Genomic DNA, 25,243 nt, shown 5'->3' with positions numbered 1-25,243 from the left:
AGGTGGGCCGGGCAAACAAGGAAAGGCCTTAGTCAGTTTGATAACGGTGACAGCTGGGTAACAGGGCCTGCGGGTCCACCGCCCCCCTCTCCCCTTTTCTGGAAGCTTCACGCCGTCTGTCCTGGCCCACTGCCCCAGACGCCTCTGACCAGCTGAGATAAGAATGTTTTAATTCTAACATTTTCACTTACCCGAAAAGAAGTTTGTTCCTTCTGCCTCGTGAAGAATAAAACAAGTCACGCACATGTACACATTTCATTAGTCTCTTTAATTAAACGTTCCAGGCATCCCCAACCCCATTTAAAAATTAAAATTGCAAAGTGCTTCATTTCCTAAAAGCACATAAAACCCTCATGAGCATCATAGTTCATGACGCAGGTCTCACGGACACGACAGGGTACGTTTCACCCTTTGTTACAAAGGCACAGAAGCCGTTTGGCAGCCCGGATGTTAACCCACTGCACACCAATGCCACACCGCTGCGCAACTCACAATCACTAAAGCTCACAGTGCGGTTTCCAATGACTCATGAGGAGATACAGATCCTCCCTATAAATAATAATTGCGAGAAATACTGGACTTTAAGACCAATACAGGTGTAATACACGGGACCTGAGTATTTCTGCATGGGCAGTTACATCTCTCGATGGGAGTGAGACCTCAGCCGTGAACGCCTGCCACCTGCAGCAGGCACACTGGCCCCAGCTTCGCCAGAGGACAAAGCAGAAGGAGCAACCAACAAGCTAAAAACACACTTTCCTCACACTCCGGGTGCGAGCAGGGCGCGGCCACTCACAGATGCTTCTATCGTCCCGTCGGTTTCCAGGCTTTAAAATCGTGTGCTCTACAGGTCGGCAGTCCTGGACTGGGGTGCAGACGCCTCAGGACCCCCGGCCGGGTCACCGCCCGTGCCAGCGTCCGGACTGGCAGCCTGCTCTGCGTCCTGGCTGGCACTCGCCTCGTCCTCCGGTGGCCCGGAGCCAGCTGCACTGTCGCCGGCCAGGACAGGCCTGTCCTTCTTCTTCTCTGCCAGCACCTCGAGCCCCATCATCCTGAGGTAATGCAGCCGCTCATTCTTGGGCACGAAAGTTCGAATTGAGGCCTTTCCCCGCCATCCGCACAACACGATGGGACACTGCAGGGTGTCCGGTTTCCTAGAGACGAAACGGCTACGCGTAAGTGTTGAACGTCCTCGTGACCGCACCCGAGGACGTGCGATTGCTCCAAAACACACGCCGCTAACCCGCCGGGAAGCCACTTAGCCTGCGGGCTACGGGGGGTTTGCGCAGAGGGAGATCGGCGTCCTCGTCCGTGTCCTGAGGACCTGCGACACTGTCAGGCTGTCCCGTGTTCCCGTCTACCAGCTCCCAGTGAGACGGCCCCCGAGTCTGCAGAGTCCACACTTCCGACATCGGCATTTCCGCGTGCTCGCCCCCTCGGACGTGAAGACCCGTCGGTGACGCTTCGCCCTGGCGACACCCGACACTTCGGTCCAGCTGCTGCACCGCCCCGCACGGCTCGCTGCCCGTTTTTACAGGTGGACAAACCGAGCCTCCCTGGGGACTGGGCACCTCGACCCACAGCGCCGGCGCCGGCAGACTGGAGCACCGGACCTGGGACCCAGGACCCCCGTGCCTCTGGGCTGCGTGGCCCTAACTGGCTCTCCCTGGTGACTGCCCACGGAGCAGCGCGCCCCGCCGGGGATGCCGTGGCTGTCGCCAGCACGTGGTGCCACCTGGGTGCCCGCCGTTGGGGCGCCTCCCTACTCGCCGGCCCACGCCACGCCCCTTTCCACACCTGAGATGGCGGGGAGGTCTGTCGCCCTGTGCCCATCCGGTATCACACATGCCCCTGCTGGGCGCACCGTTATTTAACGTCTTTCAGAGGTGACTCTGGTCTAGTTTTTCGGCTCCTAAAGGCCCTGTTTAATGTAACGCAGGTCCCAAACCTATCTGATGCCAGGCGTCTGTGACAGAAACTAAGGAATGGCCACAGGAGGCTTCAGTTATGTTTTTAAAAGACAGACAAAGAAAAGTAACAGAAAGGCCTGAACTGGGAGAGAGACCACTCAAAAGAGGGAGGAAAACCCAGCAGAACTTTTCCATGAACAGGGAGTTAGAAAATGATGAGAGAAAAACACAAGAAATCTCCAAATTCCCATTTCCTTATTTTTGTTTAAATCTAATAATTCCTGGAGCTGTGTCTTCACGGGTATACTTCAACTACTAGAAAACTAGCGTTTGTAGGGGGAAAAACAAATCTACATTCAAAAATATCTTAGTACTGTTCCTTTAAAAAACAACTCCAGTCTCTGGCCAAACGGATTTGTAAAACCACGTGCATTCCTGAGACACCGGCAGCCCCTCCGGCGTCTCGGATCTCCACGAGCGCGGAAGCCACGAGATGACACTCTGAGCCTGTCCTGACCCGACTGCACCTGGGAAACGCCCCCGCCTGTCACAGCAAACGCCAGGAAAGCATCTACACTGGCTCAACCCTGCAGGAAAGCGTCTACACCAGCTCGACCCTGCAGGAAAACGTCTACACCAGCTCGACCCCGCGACCTGCCGCCCGGCCTCGCCCAGTGCCTTCCTTGTCTCTTCTCCCCACAGCCCCCGGGGTCCCGGCGCCCTCCCCGCTCGGCCTCTGCAGTGCTCCCCATGTGAGGTCCGCCCCCCCGCAGGCCCCTGTCCCGTCCACCCCCTCCGTCCTCCTCAGGCAGGCCCGCAGGCCCCCCGGCTCCCAACAGGGCGGCTCCACTCACGGAGCCCACGGGCCTCTCCCTGGCACCACCTCCCCTCAGCGCCCCACATGGCCACCCAGCTGCCTGGTCGGCAACACACGCCCCGAAGGGACGCACGTGCAGCACTGCGCCCCCGTCGCCTCGCCCGCCGCCGGGCCCTGCCACCGCACGCTCGCCGTCCCGCTCGTCCCTGCCTCGGGGGTGGGCGCCCGTCCGTCTCTTCCCACCATCAGACTCAGGTCACACGCCACCTCCCCAGAGACACCGCCCCTCCGGGCCGCACGGTCTGGGAGGGAACTAGTGCCCTGGGAGGGAGCACAGCTGCCTGTCGCACCCTCGCCGAGCGCTCTGGGCCCTGTCCCCGTCTGGCAAGTGCTGGCCGCCCACGACCCCCTTCTCCCCGGCCCCCGGGGGTGTCGCGGGAAAGCGCGGCACCGCGGTGGCTCCCAGGCGGCCGTCAGCGGGCCGCGCGGGGCCAGGCCTGCCTGTCCTCGTCGGGAGCCCCAGGCCTCGCACTTCACTGTTCAACCTTTACACTTGTTCTGTTTAAGACAGAAGTCGGACTCTGGCTTCCAAAGCGCAGAAAATAAACACTATGCATTTTATTCTCTGAATAAAAAGACATTTAACCTGAGCTGAATGTTCCATGAAAACATACCTGCATGATGACATACACGTCGTTCAGTGGCAAAATTTTCCCAGTACTGTTTTTAGGGGAACAGTCATAAAAGGCTTCTAAAACCAATCCCCCCACCCCGCCACCCCCCATGAAAATGTGACTCTCGGCATCCTCACTTACGTGGGGTCTGGCTCATACTTCAGGACGACACTCCCCTTGGCTGGAAGAGAAACACACGAGCATTGGCCAAGTGTTCCCGGCTGGGGCACCTTGGCTGAGCACGTGCATGTGCCCAGAAAGCAGCGAATCACCCATACTTGGTCTCAAGGACCTTGATGGAGGAAGGACTTTCTGAAATCCAAAGCCACCAGCCAGCCAAGCCCCAAGCAGGGCAGCCAGGACGAGGCAGTCAGACCGCCGGGGTCCGGGCGGAGCTCCCCAGCAAGTCTCTTGCACAGGGCAGGGGCCGTGGGGATTAACTGCTTGTTAGCCCGCAACATCAAAGGTGAATAACGGCTCCAACTTCCAGATACGGCATGAAACAACGGAATAAAAAAATACAAAAATTATACTGTAACCACCTAAGTGAAAGATTAAAAAAGTACAAACAGTTCCTTTACCCTTTAAAAAAAACTCTCCTTTAAACTGCGGTTATGCCTGAGGAAGGAAAAGGAGACGGACTCACACAGCAGGATTTACGTGTTCGCACGAGACACAGGGTCCTAAACCACAGCAACTGATTTGTTCAGCTGTCATCAAATTGAGCCAGAAATACTGAACAGTAACATAGAAAATGGACTAGTGAAACGAAAATCCAAATCGGAACCCTCGGTGGAGCGACCCGTGTCCTCAGGTGCAACGTCAGCGGCGGGGCCAGCGGCGGGGCCTGCGCCGTGACGGCGGCGTGCCCGGGGCTGCGCTGGCGGCCGGCGCGGCGCAGACTCCGCCTCAGCGGGGTCGAGCGAAGCGCCAACCGGCCCGATGGCCTGTGCACGGCGGTGTCCGCGCCTCATACGCAGACCCGAGCCCCCCGCTTTCCTCCGCCTCCACGCAGGGCCCTCCCCTGGCCGCCTGCTTGGTGACGGGCAGGTGGCTTGAAGATCGGGCTTGGAGCTCGGGCTGGGGGGCTGGCCAGGCCCCAACACCTGCGACCAGCGCAGGCGACTGGGGCCTCCACAGGGGGCCACCAGGGCCCGGCGAAGTCAAGGAACCCCCAGGGTGCCTTCGACCCTCAGGGCACCGAGACGTCAGTCACGTTTCCACAAAGCCCTCTGGAAACTGAGTCAGGTAAAGAAAGCCACGATGTACTGAATGCAAGACCGAGAGCTCCAACAAGGGTAAACGCCCACGTCGGAAGCCTCCGTAAGGACAAGCTACGCCTCTACGCAAGCCCAACGCTTACCCAGATCCTTGGCTTGGCTGTACGTCTCACTGCTAAGTTTTCTAAAAAATGGATTTTCTTGGGTTAATAGAATTTTAACATCTTCCAACGACACAGTGATGATTCTTGAATTAATAAACGGATACAGAGTATATATTCCCTGTGGAAACAGAGGGGGCGCCGTCAGGGACAGAAGCATCCCCGCCGCAGTGTCAAGTGGGCACCGGAGCCCTCGGGGCCTTGCCCGCCGCAGCCCCTGGCAAGTCAGCGCCTGCAGTCCGGGGGCACCTGCAGCACGTAACCAAACCCCTTGGGGCAGGGGACCCACGGCGGAGAGCTCCACGACCAGCCCGACGGGCGGCAGGCGCCGGCACCCCGCCCGTGCCCGCGCCACCCGCGTCGACCCCCACGCACCTCCTGTGCCAGCCGGAAAGCACAATCAAACTCTTCTCCGCTGTTGTTTCGACACCAGACTTTTATTCCGGTGTTGATAACCTGTAAGTGGAAAAAATAAGCCAAAATGTGCATGCGAATAAAAATCAGGGTAACCGATTAAAATGTTCCCTTCCACCACGAGGAGGCAGAGCTGAGCAGCAGCTGAAAAGGAAGAGAAAGTGAAAAACTCTGAAAAGCCATCTGACTAAACAGGGGCCCACAGGGGTCTCCAGGCCCAACTGACCCTCTCAAGTGGCTGTGTTTATGTGGCGTATGCTGCCTAACGACCGCAAGAGACGCCCAAAACAGGAAACTCTGAAAACGTGAGAACACGCGAGCACGCGTTCCCCGGGCCCAGGGCAGCGAGGACGCTGTCGCCCCGGAGACCCCAGTGGACACCCAGGACTGGAGAGGACGAAGGCCACTAAGGGCCTCGCACTGCCACAGGGACACGTCAACCCGCGGCCCTGCAGACCACGGCTAGAGACGCGATGCGTGAAGACACAGCCCAAGGGCGGACGAGCCGGGAAGCAGTGGAGCGAAGACGGGCTGACGGCAGGAAAGCGACAGGAAGAGGAAACGTCCACCGCCGAAGGCCACGGGGGCAGCGGCCGGCCCCCGAGCCCCCTGCGCCTTCCTCCCCGGACACGAACCGTGAGCGACTCCCCAACGGGGGCACGCCGGCCGCACAGCCTAGGCCTCCATGGGCTCCGAGCGCGCCCGGGCCCCCAGCAGTAAGGGCGGCGGCGTCACTGCGCCTGGCGCCGTGGGCCACGCCCGGTGCCATCGCCCGGTGCCATCGCCCGCACCCCGCGCCATCGCCCGCACCTTCACGCGCTCGCTGTTGTTCAGCAGCACGTTCCGCAGCTCCTTGGAGACCATGTAGAGTTGCCTTTTCTTCCCTTCCGTCGTTCGCGTCAACAAATTCATCCTCGGGAACGAAGGATCCAGGGCGTAAAACTTCCTGTTTACAGGGAGCACAGGCCAAACTTCAACGAACGGCCCTGGGCAGCCTCCACCCCGACAGCGCTGGGTCCCGGAAACCCGTGCGGGACACGGCACCGAGCCCCGCACCGCACTAAGATGAACCCACTTCACCCGCAGCGTCCAGGTGGCATTTACTGGCGGCGCGGCCAGGTCAGAGCCCTAGGCCAACGTGGGACCTTCTCTCCCTGAGGTGCTACTCCAGACAAGGTCCCAAACCACTCCAGATGGTTGAACAGGGATCTTTACAGATACATGAAAGGGACCAATTACCCACGAGACAACATAAGTGACTGCCCTGGTGAACGCACAGAACTTCCATGACTAAGGACACGAGACTCTGACACTCGCCCCAGCACGGGTCCTCTCGGTTCCGCCTGGAAGTTCCCACCTGGCGACACCCAGCCCCGCCGCCCTCATTTCCTATATCGGACTCGCATCCCACAGCCAAGGCCACGGAGCGCCTAACGTGACCTGTGACCCACAGCCGGGGCGCGGGCCGAGCCCGTGCGTCGTGTTCTGGACTTCCCCTGGGAGCAGCTACTTCCTGTCATCACTGTTCACCTTAAACTGCAGGGCTCAGTAAACACCTTCTAACGCTTCGGCTAGCTCTACCGCTCAACTACGAAGGAAAAGTTCTGCCATACGGAGCTAAATAAAACCCCACGGCCGAATGGGACCAGCTGTGCATCTGTAACCCCACAGTCGGCTTCTTTAAATGACGAATTTGGAAGGCCGAAGGAATCCTTACTGGATAGGTGGAAATAACGGGTCGTCTTCAGGAATAAACACGAACGGATCCTCTTTGAATCCAAACAACTTCATTTTCTTCGACGGAGGAGGACTAAGAAGGGATGTGGGGAGAGATGTCAGTCTGGAACCTGGGTGGCGACGCTGACCATTACTCAGAGCACTGCCCCCTCCCCGCCCGGCCCTCGCCCCACCCCCTCTGCACCTGGGGTGAGGCGACAACAGGCTCTGCGGCCTTCGGCCTCTACCTCCCACAAGGGCAGGCGGCCGCACTCACAGCAGGTTCAGTAACACCGAACAGCGATGCTCCCACCCCGCCCGCTGCAACGCCACTGCAGAGGAGGCTCGGGACCCCCGTGAGTCTGCGGCTGGGGCGACACCAACCGAGGCTCGAGAGGTGACCGGCCCCGTCTCTCACCCACACACGCCGTCTTTCCTGCTTCCGTTATCCTCTAAGTTCTCAGTTCTCTCAGTTGCTTCTGCGTCACCCATCCCAGTGGCTGGTTTCCTCTCCAGCTCGGAGGGACCCGAGGCTGTCCCTCCCGTGGGACCTGCAGGGCTGGACTGCATGGGCGCCCTCAGCTCCGCAGAGTCTCCCTGCAGCTGTCACAGGGAACGAGGCCGTTAACACTCAGAGAGCGGCCTGCTTTGCACCGCTCCAGAAAATCATGAACACCGAGCTCACAAATTTGATCTTAACGATTCTCTATAGTCTTTTATGTGCAAAAGGAAACAAAAACTTTTCTAAAAGTTATTTTAAATCTATGTGCTATTATAAATGATGCATGGACATTGCTTCTTTGAAGTTGGAATCGATTCTACATCAACCCCGTGACAAGCACGGACGGCCTGTTCCGCAGGCAGAAACGCCAGCCTGTCTTCTCGCGTCTGCCGTGTGCACGGCGCACTGCGGGCACAAATGCGTGACCACCACCCCTGAACGTCAGGGAGGCGCAGGGCGACAAGCCCTGAACGACCGCAGCTGGGGGAGGGCAGTACGACCTCTGGGACGCCGGAGACACCGCTGGCCATGGAAGGGCGAGCGATTGCTGGGGACGAGGGCACAGCCTGCTGCGCATCAGCCCCTGGGCCGCGCCCACGCCGCGGGGCCTGCCCGGAAGTGTGGGTCGAGCTGTACGCGCGAGTGCTAATCTGGACTGGTCGTCTCCCAGAAACTGTTTCCGTACTATTTCTCCAAGGCCTAAGCATCGTTTGTCCTAAGTTTTAAGCACGGTTCTGAAAGGAATACAGACCTTCGGGCCGCGTTCCACAGCCAGGGAAGGCTGACGTGGAAACCCACAGAATGCCCAGCGGGCAGAGGACAGCGCACGCTCAGCTGCAGCCTCGTGTCAGGCTTCGGGGCCCCCGGCCGCCCACGCCACCCCACGGCGGCCTCCCTCACGACCAGGAGGCCGTGCGAACTCCTTTCACGGGCCAGGCCTGTCCAGTTCCTTTCCAGCCAGGCCTGGGTAAAGCCCTGTCGCTGCCCCCACGGCGAGGGGAAGACGGACAGGCTGGCCTGAGGCCAGCAGTCCTGGCAACCCGCATCGGGCTGAGCTGGACAACGCAGAGGGATCCAAGCGCAGAGCCAGTTTGGGGGATGGGGTTTTGATTTTGAGCCACAAAGCTCTGTTTATATCTTTTCAGTTTTTATCAGATGTAAAAGAAATGCGCTCCCCAAAGCCTGCCTTTCCCATTTATCTATCCCTTATAAGAAATCGCTACTTTCTGTTTGGAAAACTCAAAATTTAAACGAATCCCCCCAATGCACAATCGTTCATGCTCAGCCGCCTTCCATCCCCCCCAAAACACTCCGCTGGTCCTCGGCTTCTGCCTGAGTGCAGAGGTCATGCATGTGCTCGCTGTGTTGTGCTGGGGGACGCTTACCTTTGGCGCACGCTTATTCCATGGCATCGAAGACTTTTTCACCAACACTGCGACGAAGAACCCGCCAGTATTTTGATGATGTGGTAATATTCTGAGACTAAAAAAAAACACAATTCGCACTTTTTGACCGATCCAAAATACATAACATTAAATATCAAGACATACTTTGAAGATGACCTGTGATAGTCACGTTTCACTGCAAACAATCACAGCCCTTGCTCACAGAACAGTCAGCGTGTAAACATGCAAAAAGTTAACGCAGCATCCAAAGTACTGCCACTCAGGTTCTACCCACGGCCCTTAGTCACTAAGCCCTGAGGCCAGCGACTGCGTCAGGGAGCCCCGCCCCCCGGAGCCCCGCCCCCCGAGCCCCACTCACCACCGCTCCAGGTGCATGGCCTGCAGCCGGTCCCTGTCCTCCGGTGGGAACATGGTGGGCCGGATCTGGGTGTGTCTGCTGTGAGGAACCTCATCCCACGATGCGAACCACTGTCCATCTTTTGTCATGACCTGCAGAGTGAGGGTGGGGCCCGAATCACCAGCCCGACCGGTACCAAGGCAAACCACAGGGCGCCACGTGTGTGCCCTCACGCACGACAAATGGCAGCTCTCAGTTTCCCCGAAGTGAGGAAGACTGTTTGCAAGCTAAAATGAGATCATCTCTCATTCCATAAAGCAGGATGACCACTCTACAAAAAAAGTGTTTTCCATGTGTGATTAAAAAAAAAGCCTCATACAGTTTCTGGTTTAAAACTAAAAAGTGAATTGTTTCATTTCACATTTGAAACTAAGATGGACTCCCAGCCGATAAAAACAAGTAAGTAAATAAAGCAAAGCTGTGCTTATGCGGACGAGAATGACAACGTCCACTTCTAAGTGGAGAATAAAGGCAGGAAAACCTTCCCGCTGCCAGAGGCCGGAGAAGGACGTCCGCACCATCGCACCACTTGCTATGACGCGTGCACCTGGAAACGGGTGCCACACTGCTCCGCCGCACCCGGCCCTACTCCCGGCGCCCGCGGGGGCGCGCTACAGCCCTCTGACTACGGCGGGCCCCCGCGCCGTGCCTGCTGGGCCCAGCTGGCCCTCGCGGAAAGGCCACCTTCCACTGGGTGAGTCCAGGCATCCACTTCAGTCCCGGCAACTCAGAGGACACGTCGGCAAGCTCCAAGGCACCTAGGATTAGAAATGGTTTTTTCTTCACATTATGCTCAGTTAAAAAAAGCAGAGGCAAAAATCACCTACTGCATGATTCTGTGTCCAGGAAATGCCCCGGGAGGGCAAAGCCGCACGTGCAGAGAGCACGGCAATGGCTCCCGGGCGGGGGTGGGACAGCGAGTGGCCACAAACGGGCAGCAGGGATCCGTAACCACTGTGCAAATCTACTAAAGATCGCTGACTGTCCACTTAAAACAAGGGGCTGCTACGGCGTGAGCATCGCAGCTCAGCGAGCTACCGACGAAGGGAGGGGCTGCAGAGCCCCCGCGCCTCCAAGACCAACTGCATGGCCGGGGCTCCCTCGAAGGCGCCCCGAGGCCAGGCCGAGACACGCGCCTCTCACGTGACCTGGGTCTTCTTCATGCCTTCATGTCTAACTAACATCCCGGACCTGAAAACATTTAAAGTGAATGTGGAAATACTTAAACATTCAGTTTTAGGTCCAAGCAAGTTTTCAAAAATTGCCCACGAAGACAACGGTCCAGTCTGAAAACACTGTGTCTTGGCAGCGACATCACAGGAAGCCCTTCCCACGAACGACCACAGACGCCGACCTGACTGACAGCCTCTCGGAGGGAGGAACCCCAACGAGCCCCACGGAGGCCAGGGCGAGCGCCGGCGATCGCAACAATGCAAGAGGATCCCCAAGGCGTGTCCAGCAGCAGGATGCCGTTGACAAAAGCAGGACCCTGACTTCCACTAGCGTGTCGAACAGTTTGCTGCGAAGGGGCGCACTGACGGCGCGGGGCTGCGGAAACGGGGTTTCTCTCTGAACACTGCCCGGCGCTCAGCAGCGCCTTCCGCCGCTCTGGGTCAGAAGCCGCCTACGGCGGCCCAGCAGTCAGACTGAATGTCTACCGGCCACCCTTTCTCCAGCTAAGTCTCTGGGGACCACATCCCATGCTGTCACAATCCCCAGCAACTGTCAAGTACAGAGCTCAGCTGAGGGGGGTTCTCAGGTGAAGCCGTGTCTACGCGGCGGTTTGAAACAAACTGGAAATCACCTGCCCGGTAAGAAAACGATGACCAGGTAGGACGCCGGACTTAATGTACTATGAACCCACTCCCCGTGTGCCCCCAGAATACTCGCCAGTGGCTCTTGTGGCTGCGGCGCTCACCCCGAGATAACTCGCGGGGGGGCACAGTCCTAACTTCACCGCCAAAGTTTGCCACAAGATGTCGCGCTTTATTTTCGCATTGCTCTAGCACATTGACAGTCTTTGGAAACCGATGACGTCATTCTATTTACAGCATTTCCACTGACAAAATACAGTAATTCTCTATCACCGAAAAGGACAAATCCTAGAAAACGCAGCGTTCCCACGCGCGACGTCACGGCAACGCCGGCGGGGAGCCGCGCTCTGCCCCCTCTTCGCGAGCCCTCTGAAGCGCGGCGCCACCGAGCACACGGGGGCCGAGACCGCACGACGAACAGCGCCCGCGAGCTCCCCCTCCTGCAGACCGGCCCGAGGGCAGCGAGGACGTGGCAGACACACAGTGCTAGATCCGGCTCCGGCGGTGACCCGGAGGGAGGCCCGTCCACGCAGCGCCGGCCCAACAGCCCGGCCGGAGCCTGGACGGTGCGGGCGCCGCCAGGCGGGGGGGGGGGGGGGTGGTCGGAGCGCACAGGCTTCGGCGTCTACGTGCCAACTCGCAAGAGACGCGCACGCACGGCGACCCGGCGGCACCCCATCCTGAAAGTCGGAAATTTCTCGTCGCGTACTTTAAGGAGAATGTGACGGCAAAGGTGCCACTTCAGTGAAAACATGAAAGTGGAGCATTTTATATCGTAACATGGAAATCGCCGTTCGGAACGTTCTGCACTCTGCCCGGCCTCCCGCGCACGGCAGTGGTGTGATTAATCAGGCCCTCACACCCACCGGGACGGCACGGTCACAGCCGCGGGCGCAGCAAGCGCTGCGGGGAGCGCCGACCAACGGGAGCCACGGCCGCGCAGCCGCCGCAGGAACAGCACGAGGGCCCTGGAACCCCACTTCCACGTACACACCCACGAGGACCCGAAGCAGGGCCCCCGAGAGCCATCTGCAGACCCACGGTCACAGCAGCTGAAATGAGGAGGAGACCCACGTGTCCATCGGTGGACGCGGGGTATACAGTGTGGCCCACACACACAGTGGCCCATCATGCAGCCTGACGGGAAGGACGCTGCCACCTGCTGCCACGCAGAGACACCCGAGGACATCACGCTCAGGGAAACAAGCCAGGCACACAAAAATGGACTCCACTCGCGTGAGATACCCAGAGCAGTCAAACTCGCGGAGACAGAATGCAGCCGTGGGGAGGGGCGCCGCGAGTTACTTAAGGGGTTCAGAATCCCCGCTCTGCAAGGAGGAGCTCTGGAGGTCCACACGGCAATGCGCGCGCACTTTAATATGCTGAGATACGTGTTCAAATACGCGCAAGACGATAAATGTCATGCATTCTACAATTACGTTTAAAACTGGTAAGATTCTGACGTAATCTTTCGCACTTAGACAAATAAAATGGGCAAACCTCGTAACTCATGAAAGGTGACAAATCCATCATGTAAGCATGTTTTCAATTAAGGACTCTCATTCTAGAGTTTACAGGCTAAATCCATATAAGCAAAAGCAGGAAAAAGCCTACAAGAATATACATCACAGCAATAAAAAAAGGTTTTCTGAGTACAGTTTTGTTGCAAGGTGAAAGGTTCACGGAGCGCGCTCACCTTCACTCTTTTCCAGCAAAGAGGCTATGACGGCTTCGTCCTCGATGGGGTTCAGGGAACACGTGGAGTACACCATCCGGCCGCCGTCCACCAGCTGCTCGGCCCCCCGCGTGGCGATGCGCAGCTGCAAGCTAAGGACAGGTGACCAGGTGACCTCGGCCCGAACGGCTCTCCAGGTGCCTCTTCCGTCATGCATTTACTACAAGTCTTTATGTCACACTTAAGATAAACTACAAAACACTTTAGGTAAAATGAACCATTCCCATAAAAAAACCTGAAGTTTTTAAGTGAAGTTAGCATCAACGTAAGGAAGGCAGCTCATGTGAATACAACGGCATCGGTTCGTGCGAACACTGGTCTGGCTGTTCTGCGTACCTTCCCCAGCACGTCAACAACGCACAAAGGACTGCCGGCGAAATTCAAAATGTGAGGCTAATTTCACTATTAAAAGTCTCTATACTCGTAGGAATATCTGACTTCATTTAAGAAAAACAAAAATCTCTTACTAGTCATTAATGTTGAATATTCATTTAATACACTTCGATCATCCTGATATCTACATTTAAAAATGTATAATTGTAATGTTAGATGGAAAAAAAAAAAAAAAGCTCTGTAGTCTAGACAATCAAAACAGTACAAAACAGGTATTTTAAAAATCCTTAGGCACAGAAAACCACTCCAATATACTGGGTATTACAGAAATTATCTTTGAGTTATAAGATTTTGTTTTTCCTTTTAGGAATTTTCCAAATTTCCTTAAAGACAAAAAATATTTCTGAGATCAAATTGTGAAATAAAAGAATTCAACACAAAAGAACAGCAGGCGGGCAGGAGAGAAGATTGGTAAAACAGTAAGGTAAACAGTCATTTCATGAAAAATACGTTTGAAACGTTAGAGGAAATTTTTCTAAAAGGAAGTTTTAATAAACGTGTACCTAAAACGTTTACAATTTGCATTTCAGTTTGCTCCTAGTAAAGGTTTTCGAGAACAAGCACACTCCCTCGTCAGTCTGTCAGTCAGGGACCTGGGCGCTCAGCTGGGTGACAGCGTGGCCAGTGACAGCCTGACTTACCCGTGCAGCTGCAAGCTGTTTAACGTGGTCCACTTTTTCCAAACGTCAATGTTTTTTCTCATAGTGCCATCTCCACTGGAAAGAGATATTCACGAACTTAAAACTCTATAGGTAGATGGTTAGCTTAATAAATATGGCATATTCAAGTTAAATTTCAAAACAGGTTTTAGCACATTACAAATATCAATTAGAAAACAATCTACATCCTCACAAACTACAACCAACTTGCTACTTCTGTTTCGGGGACACTCCAATGCATTAAACTTTTTAATTATACTCCAGTTTTCAATTCAGGGAGGAAACAGATTTGAAAAGGAAACATTCAACACTCAGAGACAGCAGCTACCTTCCATCCAGGGTACTGCTGGGACTAGCCATCAGCCCCAGAGACGCAGACAACGGAGGAGTTTTGGTTCTGCTACTTATAGAAACTTGGTTAACTCAAAAGTGGCATTTTAATCAGAATTCCATGAATAATGATACACTTACGAGGGCTTCCCACATAAAATTCAATTAAGCCAATTTAATTTCTTTACCATGGTGTTTCTACATATTAGTTAAACATTTTTGATTTTCTACTTTTATGTCATGCAAATTTTTTCCATGTAAAAATACAGAATTGCTCCATTTATTGGTCCAGTTTTAATTTTAGCTACTCTGTTTTTCTGGGGTAATTCTTGCATCTGTTGGCTTTCTCTATAAAGTTTAATGTTCCCTGGTGACCTAGTCACATGTCCGTGAGATGAAAAGTCTATAGGACGAAAATGTCCTGAGATATAATGGTTTTCAAGTGACATCCCTCACTTGTATGGTGGTAGTTTAAACTTCTACCATAATTTCAGGAGATTCTCACCTTACAATTTAGGCTCATAAGGTCACCGCATTCTCTCAAAATGAGAAATGAGTTATACTTCTCATCAAAAGAATATGGGGGTAAGAAAATTAGAAAATTGTGAAATAGAAAAACAGAAATGCAGTTCATGACAGATTTTAAATGTTACTTTAAAGGGAATTCTTCCAGATATTTAAAAACCCTGCCATGTTCAATGCTACCAGCCACAGTTTCAAAGGCAGTTCCGCCACCAGCGGTAAAACTGCCAGCCACTTACACAAGATGGGTTTAACGCCAACGTGTCAGAAACTGTTCAGTGCTAAGAAAGCTCCGTGTCAGCTTCTATACCCTGGTCTTGACAACTTCCCGTGTTCAGAAGGTATTAAAGTCTTGAGAGTGTCACCTACATCACTGCCTGCAGGCACTGAGCAACTGTCTAGTTTGTTTCTTTTTGGAAAAACTCAGTTATTGAATTATGCCACGAGAGTCTTTTAAACGTGAACTCCAAAAATATAAAATTTACATGTAAAATTTGAAAAAAAGTATGTGAAAAAATACAGGTAAAATCAGTTTCTCAAAGGTTTTAACTCCTAACTTCATTGTGCTAAATAACGCAAGACTTATCACAGACGCCCAGCGTGATTATGTGTGGTTCTGGGACAGTGACTTACATACTCGCTGAGGCGCAGGTATAAATGCCTGGATGAGCAGATCATTCCAAGCAACCACATCCCGAAATGCAGCACGATGAGAGTACGGCGCTGTTTCCCTCTCAGGCATTTTCTTCTTTTCAGACTACTCATCAAAACCACCCTTCCTGCAGCTGTATGTCCCGTGTCCTCCGTCTGTGCTGGGCGTCACCCAAACCCTGAGTACCTTCTGACTTAGGTCCTGACATCTCTCTCTTTACGCCAGTCGCCAGCAGAGTCACACGTACAACTGCTGTGCTCATGTGCAGCTTCATCTGAGTCTGTACAACTGCTGTGCTTATGTGCAGCTTCATCTGAGTCTGTACTTACGGCCTGGAGGGAGGGCCTGTGGGGCCTCCCTGGGGCAGGTCTTGGGCTTTCTGGTCTCTTGGAACGCTACGTACCTGCAGGGGACATCGCATAAGATGCGATCATAGAAGAGAATCTCCTTCCTCCCACCCACGTCCACGCTGAGTCTCGGGATGCTGGCCGCGTCGTGGTTGACCACCATGATGCACGGGCTGCTCAGCCTTTTGGCCTGGTGAACCAGCAGATAGCAGCGTTTGTTGTCCACATCATTTGCGATGACAAATCCCTCTGGGAACATCAAATTACAGGGTCAGGTGACATGCAGCTTAAGTAGAGCAATTTCCTGACATATGTAACCTCTAGGCTGGCAGGTAAGAAGGGACGACCTGCCTCATGCCTGGATCCGGAGCGTAAGATACGCTCAGACTATGTCTGTCGTTCCAAACAAGGGACCGGCTGGCTTGGCACAGACTTGATGGTCACTTAAAATTTTACAACTTCGAGATTCATTTATTCATCAGTTATTCAGTTTGTACCAATTATTGTGCTAAAAATGTATTCTATTGCTATTAACCATTAATTAAAAAGGCGGATGAGGGAAGAGAGAAGGGGTAAAAACAATGGAATCGCCTGACAAGTGTTTAAAACACGGGGCACGGCTGGGGCTCCATGCCAGACCCCGCGGGTCTGTCTCGGGGTGGGGCCTGCGCTCCTGCAGTTTGACCAGTTCTCTGCGAGGTTCCGAGCTGTGCCCCCGGTTAAGAACCACCCTGGAAAGTTCCCCGGGCGCCGGCTCTTCCCACTTCGGTTTCTCTCTCGTTTATGCCTAAAAACATTTTACGATCGATGCTGCTCTTCTAAACAGTATGAAACACAAAGCACTGCTAACAGGAAGAGGCTCTTTACTACTGATCTGGAGAAAACAAGAAGTCTTCTAAGAAAAGATATTCACCAGAGAAAGGACTCAGGAAACACAGCTAACAAGCATGCGCATTAAAACCGAACTAGAGCAGCTGGCTTAAAAGAAAGGGAGGAGAAGACACGGGTAGCTAGACATTAAAACACTATGAACACTGCTTCTTGCCTCTTTAAAACATCCCCACAAAGGAGCATCAGTGATACAGTAATAGCTGCCATTCTCGGAGTACTTTGCAACTTATATTATTCCCCAAGTTTAGCACTGACGTCTCATTTCATATATGATGTCTAGAAACGCCCCCTAACTCGTCTTGTAGATGGTGCTGGGATTTGAACCTGGGGAGTCAGACAGCTCTTAGCGGCTACACTCTCTTGCCTCAAAATCAAGAGGTAATCAAAATGACAAAAGCGAACAATGTGAAACTCGCTACTGAAAATGCAAAGAGATTGAAATCTATCTACTGTGGCTTAATAAAGATAGACCATTTGCTGTTACAGAAAACACGCAAATTCAAACGCAAGGCCCCTTGCTGCATGGCGCACGCTGGCTGGGGACTCAGGACGGCAGTGTGCAAACCGCCCGCCGCGCTAGAGAGGCTCAGGTGAGAATCTAACAGCTTCCTGCTCCCAGCCCACCAGCAGAGGGCGCTCCCGCCCGCCGAACGCCCACGCGCCGCCTACCTGGGAAAGGGACGCTCATGTCGGCATGCAGCATCTCGATTAACTGCGTGGTCTTGGATCCAGGCGCTGCACACATGTCTAAGATCTATTAAACGGCAAGACAATACTTGGTATTTTTATTTCAAGAAATCAAACATTCTACACTTAATTTAAAACAATTTGAGGAATCCTAGTAGTTGGTTTCTATTCCAAGATCCAAATACGTTTCTTTAGAAAAGTGAATGTACAGTGACGTATTTAAGTGATAACGTAGAGTGCCCCAAACTTACTCTCTGCACGGGGGCAGAGGGGTGGCGACAGGTGCCACGGAAAACCGGTGGCGGTGCTCCAGCTGTGACGAGTGTGAACACCCTCCACACGAGCCGCACCGCGGCCCGCGGCCAGTGCGCCTTCCTTGCCGCTTCCTCGTTAGAAAACGAGGGGACAGCGGCGGCATCCGCCCTCACAGGACTGTGTGGGTAAGCAACGTATTAAGTAACGAAAAGAGTGAAAAGCAATGCTCGGTACATGACCAGCTCTCACTACGACTGCCAGTCTGAGTCACTCAATCGAAACCACTGAAGGTAATGTGTGCAGTGAATAAACGAATTAAAAAACAGGCTTTATGAGGGAAGAAGAGTGACTTGTAAAAAACTGAACGCAAAAATGCACCTAAAAGGAAATATGTATCACTTTCTACTTCATTGAAAGTGAAAAAGAAAAACAAAAAACAAAAAACAAAGATTCGTGACATTAAAGAAAAATGGTCCCAACAAAACAAAGGCACCAACAGAGGCAGCGGCCTGGCCGCCGCCACGTTCTACGTAAACACAGTACCTTATGGTGAGGGTGAGCGTTAAGCAACAGTGGTGGAATCATGCTGACGGCTTCTTGACGGCTGATGTTTCCCTTAAAAAATAAGATTGAAAAAAATATCAGCAATGACATTTTAAAAGGCAGAAAATTTCAACATTGGAAACTCAAACATTCAAAGACAACAAAAAAAGACCACATCCTCGGACACGGAATGAGTTGGTGCTGCTGCACTCACGCTAAGTGACGACGGCGGGTTTTATACCGGGGATGAGGGGCCGCCGCCTGCAGACCAAGTCAGGGTGACCGTCATGCGTTTTACCATCACGCACAGAAATGCACGCATAAGACCACGTTTTATAATTTTATAAAAGCAAGGAGAGTTTAAGCTTACACCGTCCCAACTTCCCAACTTCAGAAGGCACGGAAGCCGGACGAGCATGTGTCACAGGCAGACCCTGCTGCCGAAACAGTCTCGGTAAAGGACGGGACCGGGTCGCCGGGTCAGCGGAAACCGCAACTCCTGTCTCAGCGCCCGGTTTCCAGGAAGTCATGTCTGCCCCCTAGTCCTGGCGCTTGCCGCTCAGAAAGCTGAAGCCACCCCCACTGGCCTCCCTGGCCTCCCTCTCCTCCTCATCGTCTGTCAGGACGTCCACAGTGGACCGGGACAGCTGTTAAAACACACGGCTGTTCGGAACCAGACAGCACCTGCCTCCAGCACGACTCTGCTTGCCCAGCCTGAATGACGAAAGCTCTGGACGGGGTCGTGACATATCGGTGGCCTGGGGCCTCCGCGCCATCACATCCGGGTCTCGGGCACCCGAACTGCCATCGCTCACTGCGCGCTCACGCACCTGCCTAAACACAGACTGCACGTCCCCCCGCCAGTCCCCACCGCCCGGGCCACGAGCCTGTGCGGCCTGAACCCCAGCTCACGCGCCAGGTACACTGGCTCCTGGCTTCGGGTCACACCTGTGATTCTGACAAGCCTGCCTTCTGCTTTAGTCATTTCCAATTAAAGCATCAGAGTGGGACGGGGACGTTGGGCCCCTGACAAGACATCCCGAAAGTTAGTCCTGGTTCACAAACACGTCCTGAAGGGGTTCTGCAGTCAGCTTTCAATAACCAAGAGCGTCTCCTCCCGCGGACTTCCGATCAAAAACCAGACTGGCTCCCTGCGACAGACGCTAACCGACACCAAGCTCTCCCCTCCTCCCGCCCCCCCCAAAGCCGCCGAAATCCGGCTCTGCACGACCCGCCGCACCACGGTCCGCTCCACTCCCCACGAACCTCCGCTGCTACCTCGACCTGCCCTCCGCTAGCCCTGAATCTCGACCAAAGCCTGCTCCGAGAACCCGCCCTTGTGCTGGCCCACGTGGTTTGCTTTATTCCTAACTGATGGGGTGGGGGGGGGAGCCTGGCACGGCTCGGTTTCCGGGGTTACCAAGCAGGCAGGAAGCCCGCCGGGGGGAACGCTGTGGGTGGAGCAGAGGCCAGAACTCGGGGAGGGGAAGGGTTTCCACTCTGGCGGCGGCTTGAGAGGAGAAACACAGGGCGCACGCTACCTGCCAGTGGACACAGAAGAGCCAACGAGAAACGCCACCTGCTGACGCGCATGTCCCCTTGGCTAGGAGATCAGAACACAGAAAGGGGCAACTTCTGACTCTAAACGTGAGGCCGGGAAGGGTTCCAGGAGAATAAAAAGGAAGCGGCAGACCTCACAACAGCCAAACTGTACATTCACTGACTCGTGTACTGAGGAGACAGGTATTTCATTGGTAAAAGTTTGATGCTAAAGGTAAAAAGTTTAGTGACCACAATGATAAATGTTCACTGCAACTGAGGAACCTGGGATGGCAAAAAAAAAAAAAAAACGGAGAGGGTGCGGATGGGTGTCATTTTAGGAGAACTGAAACTGTCCTATTTACGTGTTTTTTTTTTTCAATGTATATATGTCTATTTGTTTTGGCAAACGTGGAATACAGATAGTACAAGAAAAACCGAAATGACAAAAAGCGAGTTTAAAAGTCTCACTTCTGGTGAAGTAAGTAACACAGCCATAGAAATACGTCGCTTTCTCTGTGCGACAAGCACCTGGCGTGTGCCCCCAGGGCGACAACGAGTGAACTGCGTGGTCGTCTCCGGGGTGGCATGGCGTCGAGCAAGGTGTGGTGTGCACCCCAGTTGTGCAGCACCCCACCACCCCCTGACCCAGGAGCAGCAGGAAACGACATGGCTGACCACTGTGGTATCATGAAACTTCAAAACGAGTCCGGCCAAACGGTCAGGGCTACGGCCATAACTGCAGATGAAAGGGGGCACAGACGCCTAAAGGTGTCTTTCCCGGGTGCCTTAGCGACTCGATCGTTCCCAGCGACAGATAGGTTACAATATGATTCTGATTCTGATGTACATTTAAAGCTTTAAACAAACCAACAAATCTAAAGAACTCTACTCACAGATTCGGTTTCGCTAACCAGGAACTGGTGAAACTTTTCCAATTGTGGAGACTTTCGCAGGATTTTTCGACTTAAATTTGTGTGCCAGGCAAGTTCTTCAGGATACCTGGCCAAAAAGAGAGTAAAACCCTTAAGAATCGTAAGTATTAAAGCGCTGTCTTAACGACGTCACGCTGACCCAAGGACGACACCAAACGTGACAGCCGACTTTCGTGCTGCTTGCTCACCCACGACCTGTGTCAGCAGTCGGCCACACCGCGTGACGTCCGTGGGACACGTGAAGCAGGTCCTGCCTGCTTCACGGCCCAGGCAGAAACACGGGAGGCTGGGGGGGTCACAGGAGACACGCGCGTATGATGTCACTGCAAAATCGCAGCGACGAACGCGCTAGAGCTGAGGGAAAAGGAGCCGGCTCCGCTTCCGTGTGGGGCGAGTCAGCGGTGGCAGAGGCCATCGGCGCGGACGACCTACGGGAACGAATTCCTTACGTTTAAAAGACGTGCCGATCACACGCAATCAAAACGATGTGGTGGGGCAGGTGTCAGAATGTTGGACAAATATTTGATTATGATCTTATTTACCATATTTTTCACTACTTCTAAAATAAGGCCGTCCGACCACGTACTGAAATGTTGAACATAACAAAACGCCTTGGGAATCAACAATGCATAAACTTGAGCTCCTCGGTCGTCATTCGTACAGAACTAAGAATGAAGCATCTCCCACCATTTCCGTGACCATATTTCAACTTTCCATAACGACATCACTGGTCAGAACGGGTGTTTTTTTAAACCTGGCTTGCTCCCGTCCACTCATCGCCAACTGCGCAATTCACTGCACTGGCAGGACACAGAGCTACACTCAACCCAACGCCTAACGAAGCATAACGTGGCACTCAGCGATAACATCTTATTTCAGTTTTAGCACTTATTAAGCCTCAGGTGCAATAATGAGCTTAATTTAACAATGCACAGTCACAATGTTTCCATGCGTCAAATTGCAACTAAGGTAACAGCCACGAAAATGAAACAATCTTCTGAAAACGAATTTTGATTGACAGAAATTTTAGGGTTAAGATTTTAAGACACGGTTCAGCAAGCATGATACGCAATACAGAGATACATTCGGAAAGTTGTCTACCAAATAAAGGCTAAACTGGCTGGATCTGTACAGTCACCCTCCAAATGTCCCAAGTGCTTTAGGTTCTATTTCCTATGCCTGGTTCTATCTTAAAACTTAAAATGTTTCAAAAATATAAAAACAAAATACAATCATACTTACCAATTAAAAAAACAGACTTTAGTTTTAAATACTCCTTTTGGCCTCATTAGAGGTGAAATGGTTAGGGATACACTCAAACTTGCTTCAACTGTAGTGTTCTGAAAAATCTGCCCTCCCTTGCAACCTCTACAAGGCTGACTAGCTTAAACACCTACTGTTATATGACTTCTCACAACCCTAATTATCCATGATTAATGACCAATAATCATGCAAGTTACCACCTTACCGAATCACCAACATTGAATTCTGCATGCCATTATTTATAATAGCTTAATTTCCATTTTCAAATATAAATAAGCCGTCTAGATATAACTCGAGGGAATATTTATGTGCTTCTAGGTTGAATTTCTAACAGTTAAATTGTAAATTTATTATAACAAGACTAAAATTCTACTCTAATGATATGTGAAGGCTGTTAATCTTAAGAAAAAGTATATTTGAGGACTTCCAAATACCTAAGTAGAAAAACAAACTGCCTGTTAAAATAATTAAAAAATGTTTCTTATATGGCTTTAAGATCAACTTTTTTGAGCCAACAAATGTTTATTAAAATCTGTGTAGATTTTAATAACAAAATAATCTCAAAGAACTATATTTAATTTTTAGTTGCACAATTCAAATTCAGCTCAAACATCTTTAATGTCTAACTTAGAAACTTGTATCTTCTGAGGATCAATGAAAGGCATCACTGTCACCTTTACACCTCAAAAATTCTTAAAAGAAAAGAAATCTCTGTAAATACATACAGCATCTATGATAAATCATCTTCAATCCAGACATTAAAAAGAACAGAATGACAATAAGGTGAGTTCTCTACAAACAACTGTCAAAACAAGACTTTTATAAGAATGCTTTAGGGTACTCCCTTCAAGCTGAGTCTACAAAAAGTAAGGAAAAAATGCAATCTGCCAAGTTGTAAGTCCTATACTTAATATCCTTCTAGAAAAGAGTTGCCAAAATCACTTTCCTAAATTGTGTTCCACCATACACCAAAGGTTAGGAAGACTATTATGTGATCCACTTCTGCATTTTGGGCAGCATAGAATATCAGCAGACATCTTGCTAATTTTTGCTTTACCCTATGTCTGATTGAATACAATAAAACTGCCATGCAGCCGTCACCGGTAAAGGAAAACTCTGAGTATTAGGAACCCGAATTATACAATATGCCATTCCCACCCTTCAGTTGTGTGTTCAGAAAACTAAAGCAAACAATAACGTGAAGAAAATGACTGGCTGTGACTAGACAGTGATTCACTTTTATTCTTCGACGACATACGACTTTGGCTGAATGCTGAACTTGGCTATTCATCACTCATTCAAATGTGTATGCTGCACACATCTGTGACAAGGACACCGAAACTCCAAATGGCCAATGAAAGGCAGGAAAGCAAGCAAATCTCTAGCCCATGATGAATAGAAACCTGACCTTGGTTTACAATCATTTCTAAAGGACAGCCAAAAAAGAAAGACAACAGCATAGACCGGAATAGCCAAAACCTCCAGAAGTCGTCAGAAAATGCTGGTTATATTCGCCATTTTATAGCAGCCATTTAAAATAAATTTGGGGGCAGGGTTGTGACAACTTTCAACGCCTCGAAGCTCATCACCTGACATGTGAACCTGTAACGGTCTATTTGAATGGCTCCCCAAGGCCTGGCGCCCCTAAGTTTGTGCTTGAGTGCTCCAGGCATTTTACAAGACAGACTATGCTGTCCACACCTGGGGTTGTCTTCGGGCAACTGAGATCTGAAATGGGCCATGAGAAACAGGTAACCTACAGAACAGGTAAAGAAAGGGTTAGCATGGAGGTCAGGAGGATGCTGGGGCGCTGGAGACAGTGGAGACAAAATCAGGTGGAGCAGTGTTGGTGAACCTTCATTGGGTTGTCTGTCATTTTTCTGAAAGTAGAGAAGTCTCTCCAACAGCTGTGACATGAGAAAACAAGGGTTTAAGTGGAAATGGAAGTGGTAACATCAAGGAAAGAAAGAGGCTGAATCAGCTAGGAAAAATTAACTGAAGTCAGTAACAAAAATAGAAAACTGTCGTCATTCATACACAAAATCTGCACAGCGTTAAGTAGCATTGTTAAAAAACAATGGACGACAGAACCTGAGGATGTCTGGGAAGTGTATTCAGGTTCTTTCAAGCTAATAGCATATGCATTACCAAAAGTACATTCAAGTGACAAAGATTAAAATCCCAAAGAAACATACAATGGCATGAGGCTTTGTTGTACCTACCAACTCAGGGGTTGTGGAACTTCAACTTTCTGACCGTCCACTTCTAGGTCCTCCAATTCCTTGAAATACTTGTTCTTTAAGCAATGAAGAATCTCCTTCGCGTGGCTATTTAAAAATAAGCACGTTTCAAACCACGTTTGCATGGAGAGAAGACATTCTTTAATCGCTGCCTTTTTACTCTAATCCAAGTCTAAACAAGTCTTTGCTCAATCACTAAAGAATGATAAACTAAATGCAATAGTACTGCATTCCTTTTCTCCTAAATATTTCTACAGTCCCATTTTTACTTGCAGCTCATCTCGGAAAGGTTTAACTATAAACGCACATAAAAAAAGAAAAGACTGAAAGCTTTAGGCAAATTCGATGTCACAAATCGTCATGTGTTCCAAAGCGTAGGTGTCCTCAGCTCAGACGAATCCCCAGGGATCAACCCTTCCTCAGACTGCGTTTTTATTTCAGTCGAGGCCCCCAGTCGCAATGCCTCCTCGACCTATTCCAGTGGACCCTGTGCTCCCTCCTCGACGCGTCCGGTCTCGGAGCCGCGCCGCGGGCAAGCAGCAGTTCTCCAGCACTGTGACACCTCGGAAAAACATCCTCGTTTTTAAATTTAACCTTGGACGTCCTAACCCCAAAACTCTCAAGGAAATAAAGGCACGGACCCCTACCTTTTGTAACCAGTAATTCTTAAGGTGGCCGGGAGCGGCTCCCTGAGCGCGTCCATGAACTGGTCCCACTCTCCCTCCGGCACGATCTTCAGCTCCTGGTAGTAGTGCTCGAAGAGCTTGTTCTCCTTGACGATTTCGGGGTACCCGCCTTCCCAGCCCTGAGGAACGAAGGGGGCGTCTGCCCAGGGCCTGAGGAGCTGCCCCTCGCCACCCACCCACTCACCCCGGGCCCCGGGGTCGCAGAGGCCCGCGCGGAGCCCCGACCCGCCCTCGCCCCGGCTCCTACCGCCTCGCTGCGCTTCCCGCCGCCCGCGGCGCCGTCCTGCGCGCCCTCGGGCCGCTGCCGCAGCCGCCGGCCCCGCGCCCGTCGCCCCATGGCCCACGCGGCCGCGCACGCCGCCCGCACACCCGGCCTCGCCACGGCCGGCCGCGCGCTCTTCCGGGCCGCGCCCGAGGCCCCCGCGGCCCGCGCCTGCGCCTCCGCCGGGCCCGCAGGGACTACTGCGAAGCCGACAGCGCCGCAACCCGTCCTCCAGGAAGACGGCGAGCGAGGCGGTCCGCCGACGGTGCAGGT

The 25,243-nt window shown here is 52.4% G+C and overlaps 1 protein-coding gene across 1 annotated transcript; it reads right to left on the bottom strand.

The window, feature by feature from the left end:
* Positions 1-247: 247 nt before the first annotated feature.
* Positions 248-25,082, bottom strand: NSUN2 (NOP2/Sun RNA methyltransferase 2). Its single transcript, XM_016160987.2, has 19 exons — positions 24,956-25,082; positions 24,670-24,827; positions 24,005-24,109; positions 20,481-20,586; positions 18,046-18,117; positions 17,230-17,314; positions 15,726-15,918; positions 13,801-13,875; positions 12,728-12,858; positions 9,902-9,975; positions 9,179-9,309; positions 8,800-8,896; positions 7,331-7,515; positions 6,914-7,006; positions 6,007-6,142; positions 5,158-5,238; positions 4,765-4,903; positions 3,543-3,582; positions 248-1,154 (listed from the first exon to the last, which is right to left on the bottom strand). Exons 1-19 carry the CDS (start codon positions 25,043-25,045, stop codon positions 845-847), a joined length of 2,301 nt encoding a protein of 766 aa, XP_016016473.2. The 5' UTR covers positions 25,046-25,082; the 3' UTR covers positions 248-844.
* Between the last annotated feature and the right edge of the window lie 161 nt (positions 25,083-25,243).

This window comes from Rousettus aegyptiacus, unplaced genomic scaffold, assembly GCF_014176215.1.
Source record: "Rousettus aegyptiacus isolate mRouAeg1 unplaced genomic scaffold, mRouAeg1.p scaffold_m13_p_8, whole genome shotgun sequence".
Taxonomy (NCBI): Eukaryota; Metazoa; Chordata; class Mammalia; order Chiroptera; family Pteropodidae; genus Rousettus; species Rousettus aegyptiacus.
The sequence above is the reverse complement of the archived record's forward strand: the minus strand, read 5'-3'. Positions and strand labels throughout refer to the sequence as shown.

Coding starts and splice junctions, on each gene's coding strand:
- NSUN2 (XM_016160987.2), bottom strand. CDS start 25,045: ATGGGGCGACGGGCGCGGGGCCGGCGGCTGCGGCAGCGGCCCGAGGGC. Junction 20,587..24,004: donor GTTCCACAACCCCTGAGTTG/GTAGGTACAACA, acceptor CTTTTTGGCCAG/GTATCCTGAAGAACTTGCCT. Junction 7,516..8,799: donor GGAATAAGCGTGCGCCAAAG/GTAAGCGTCCCC, acceptor TCCCTGTGACAG/CTGCAGGGAGACTCTGCGGA.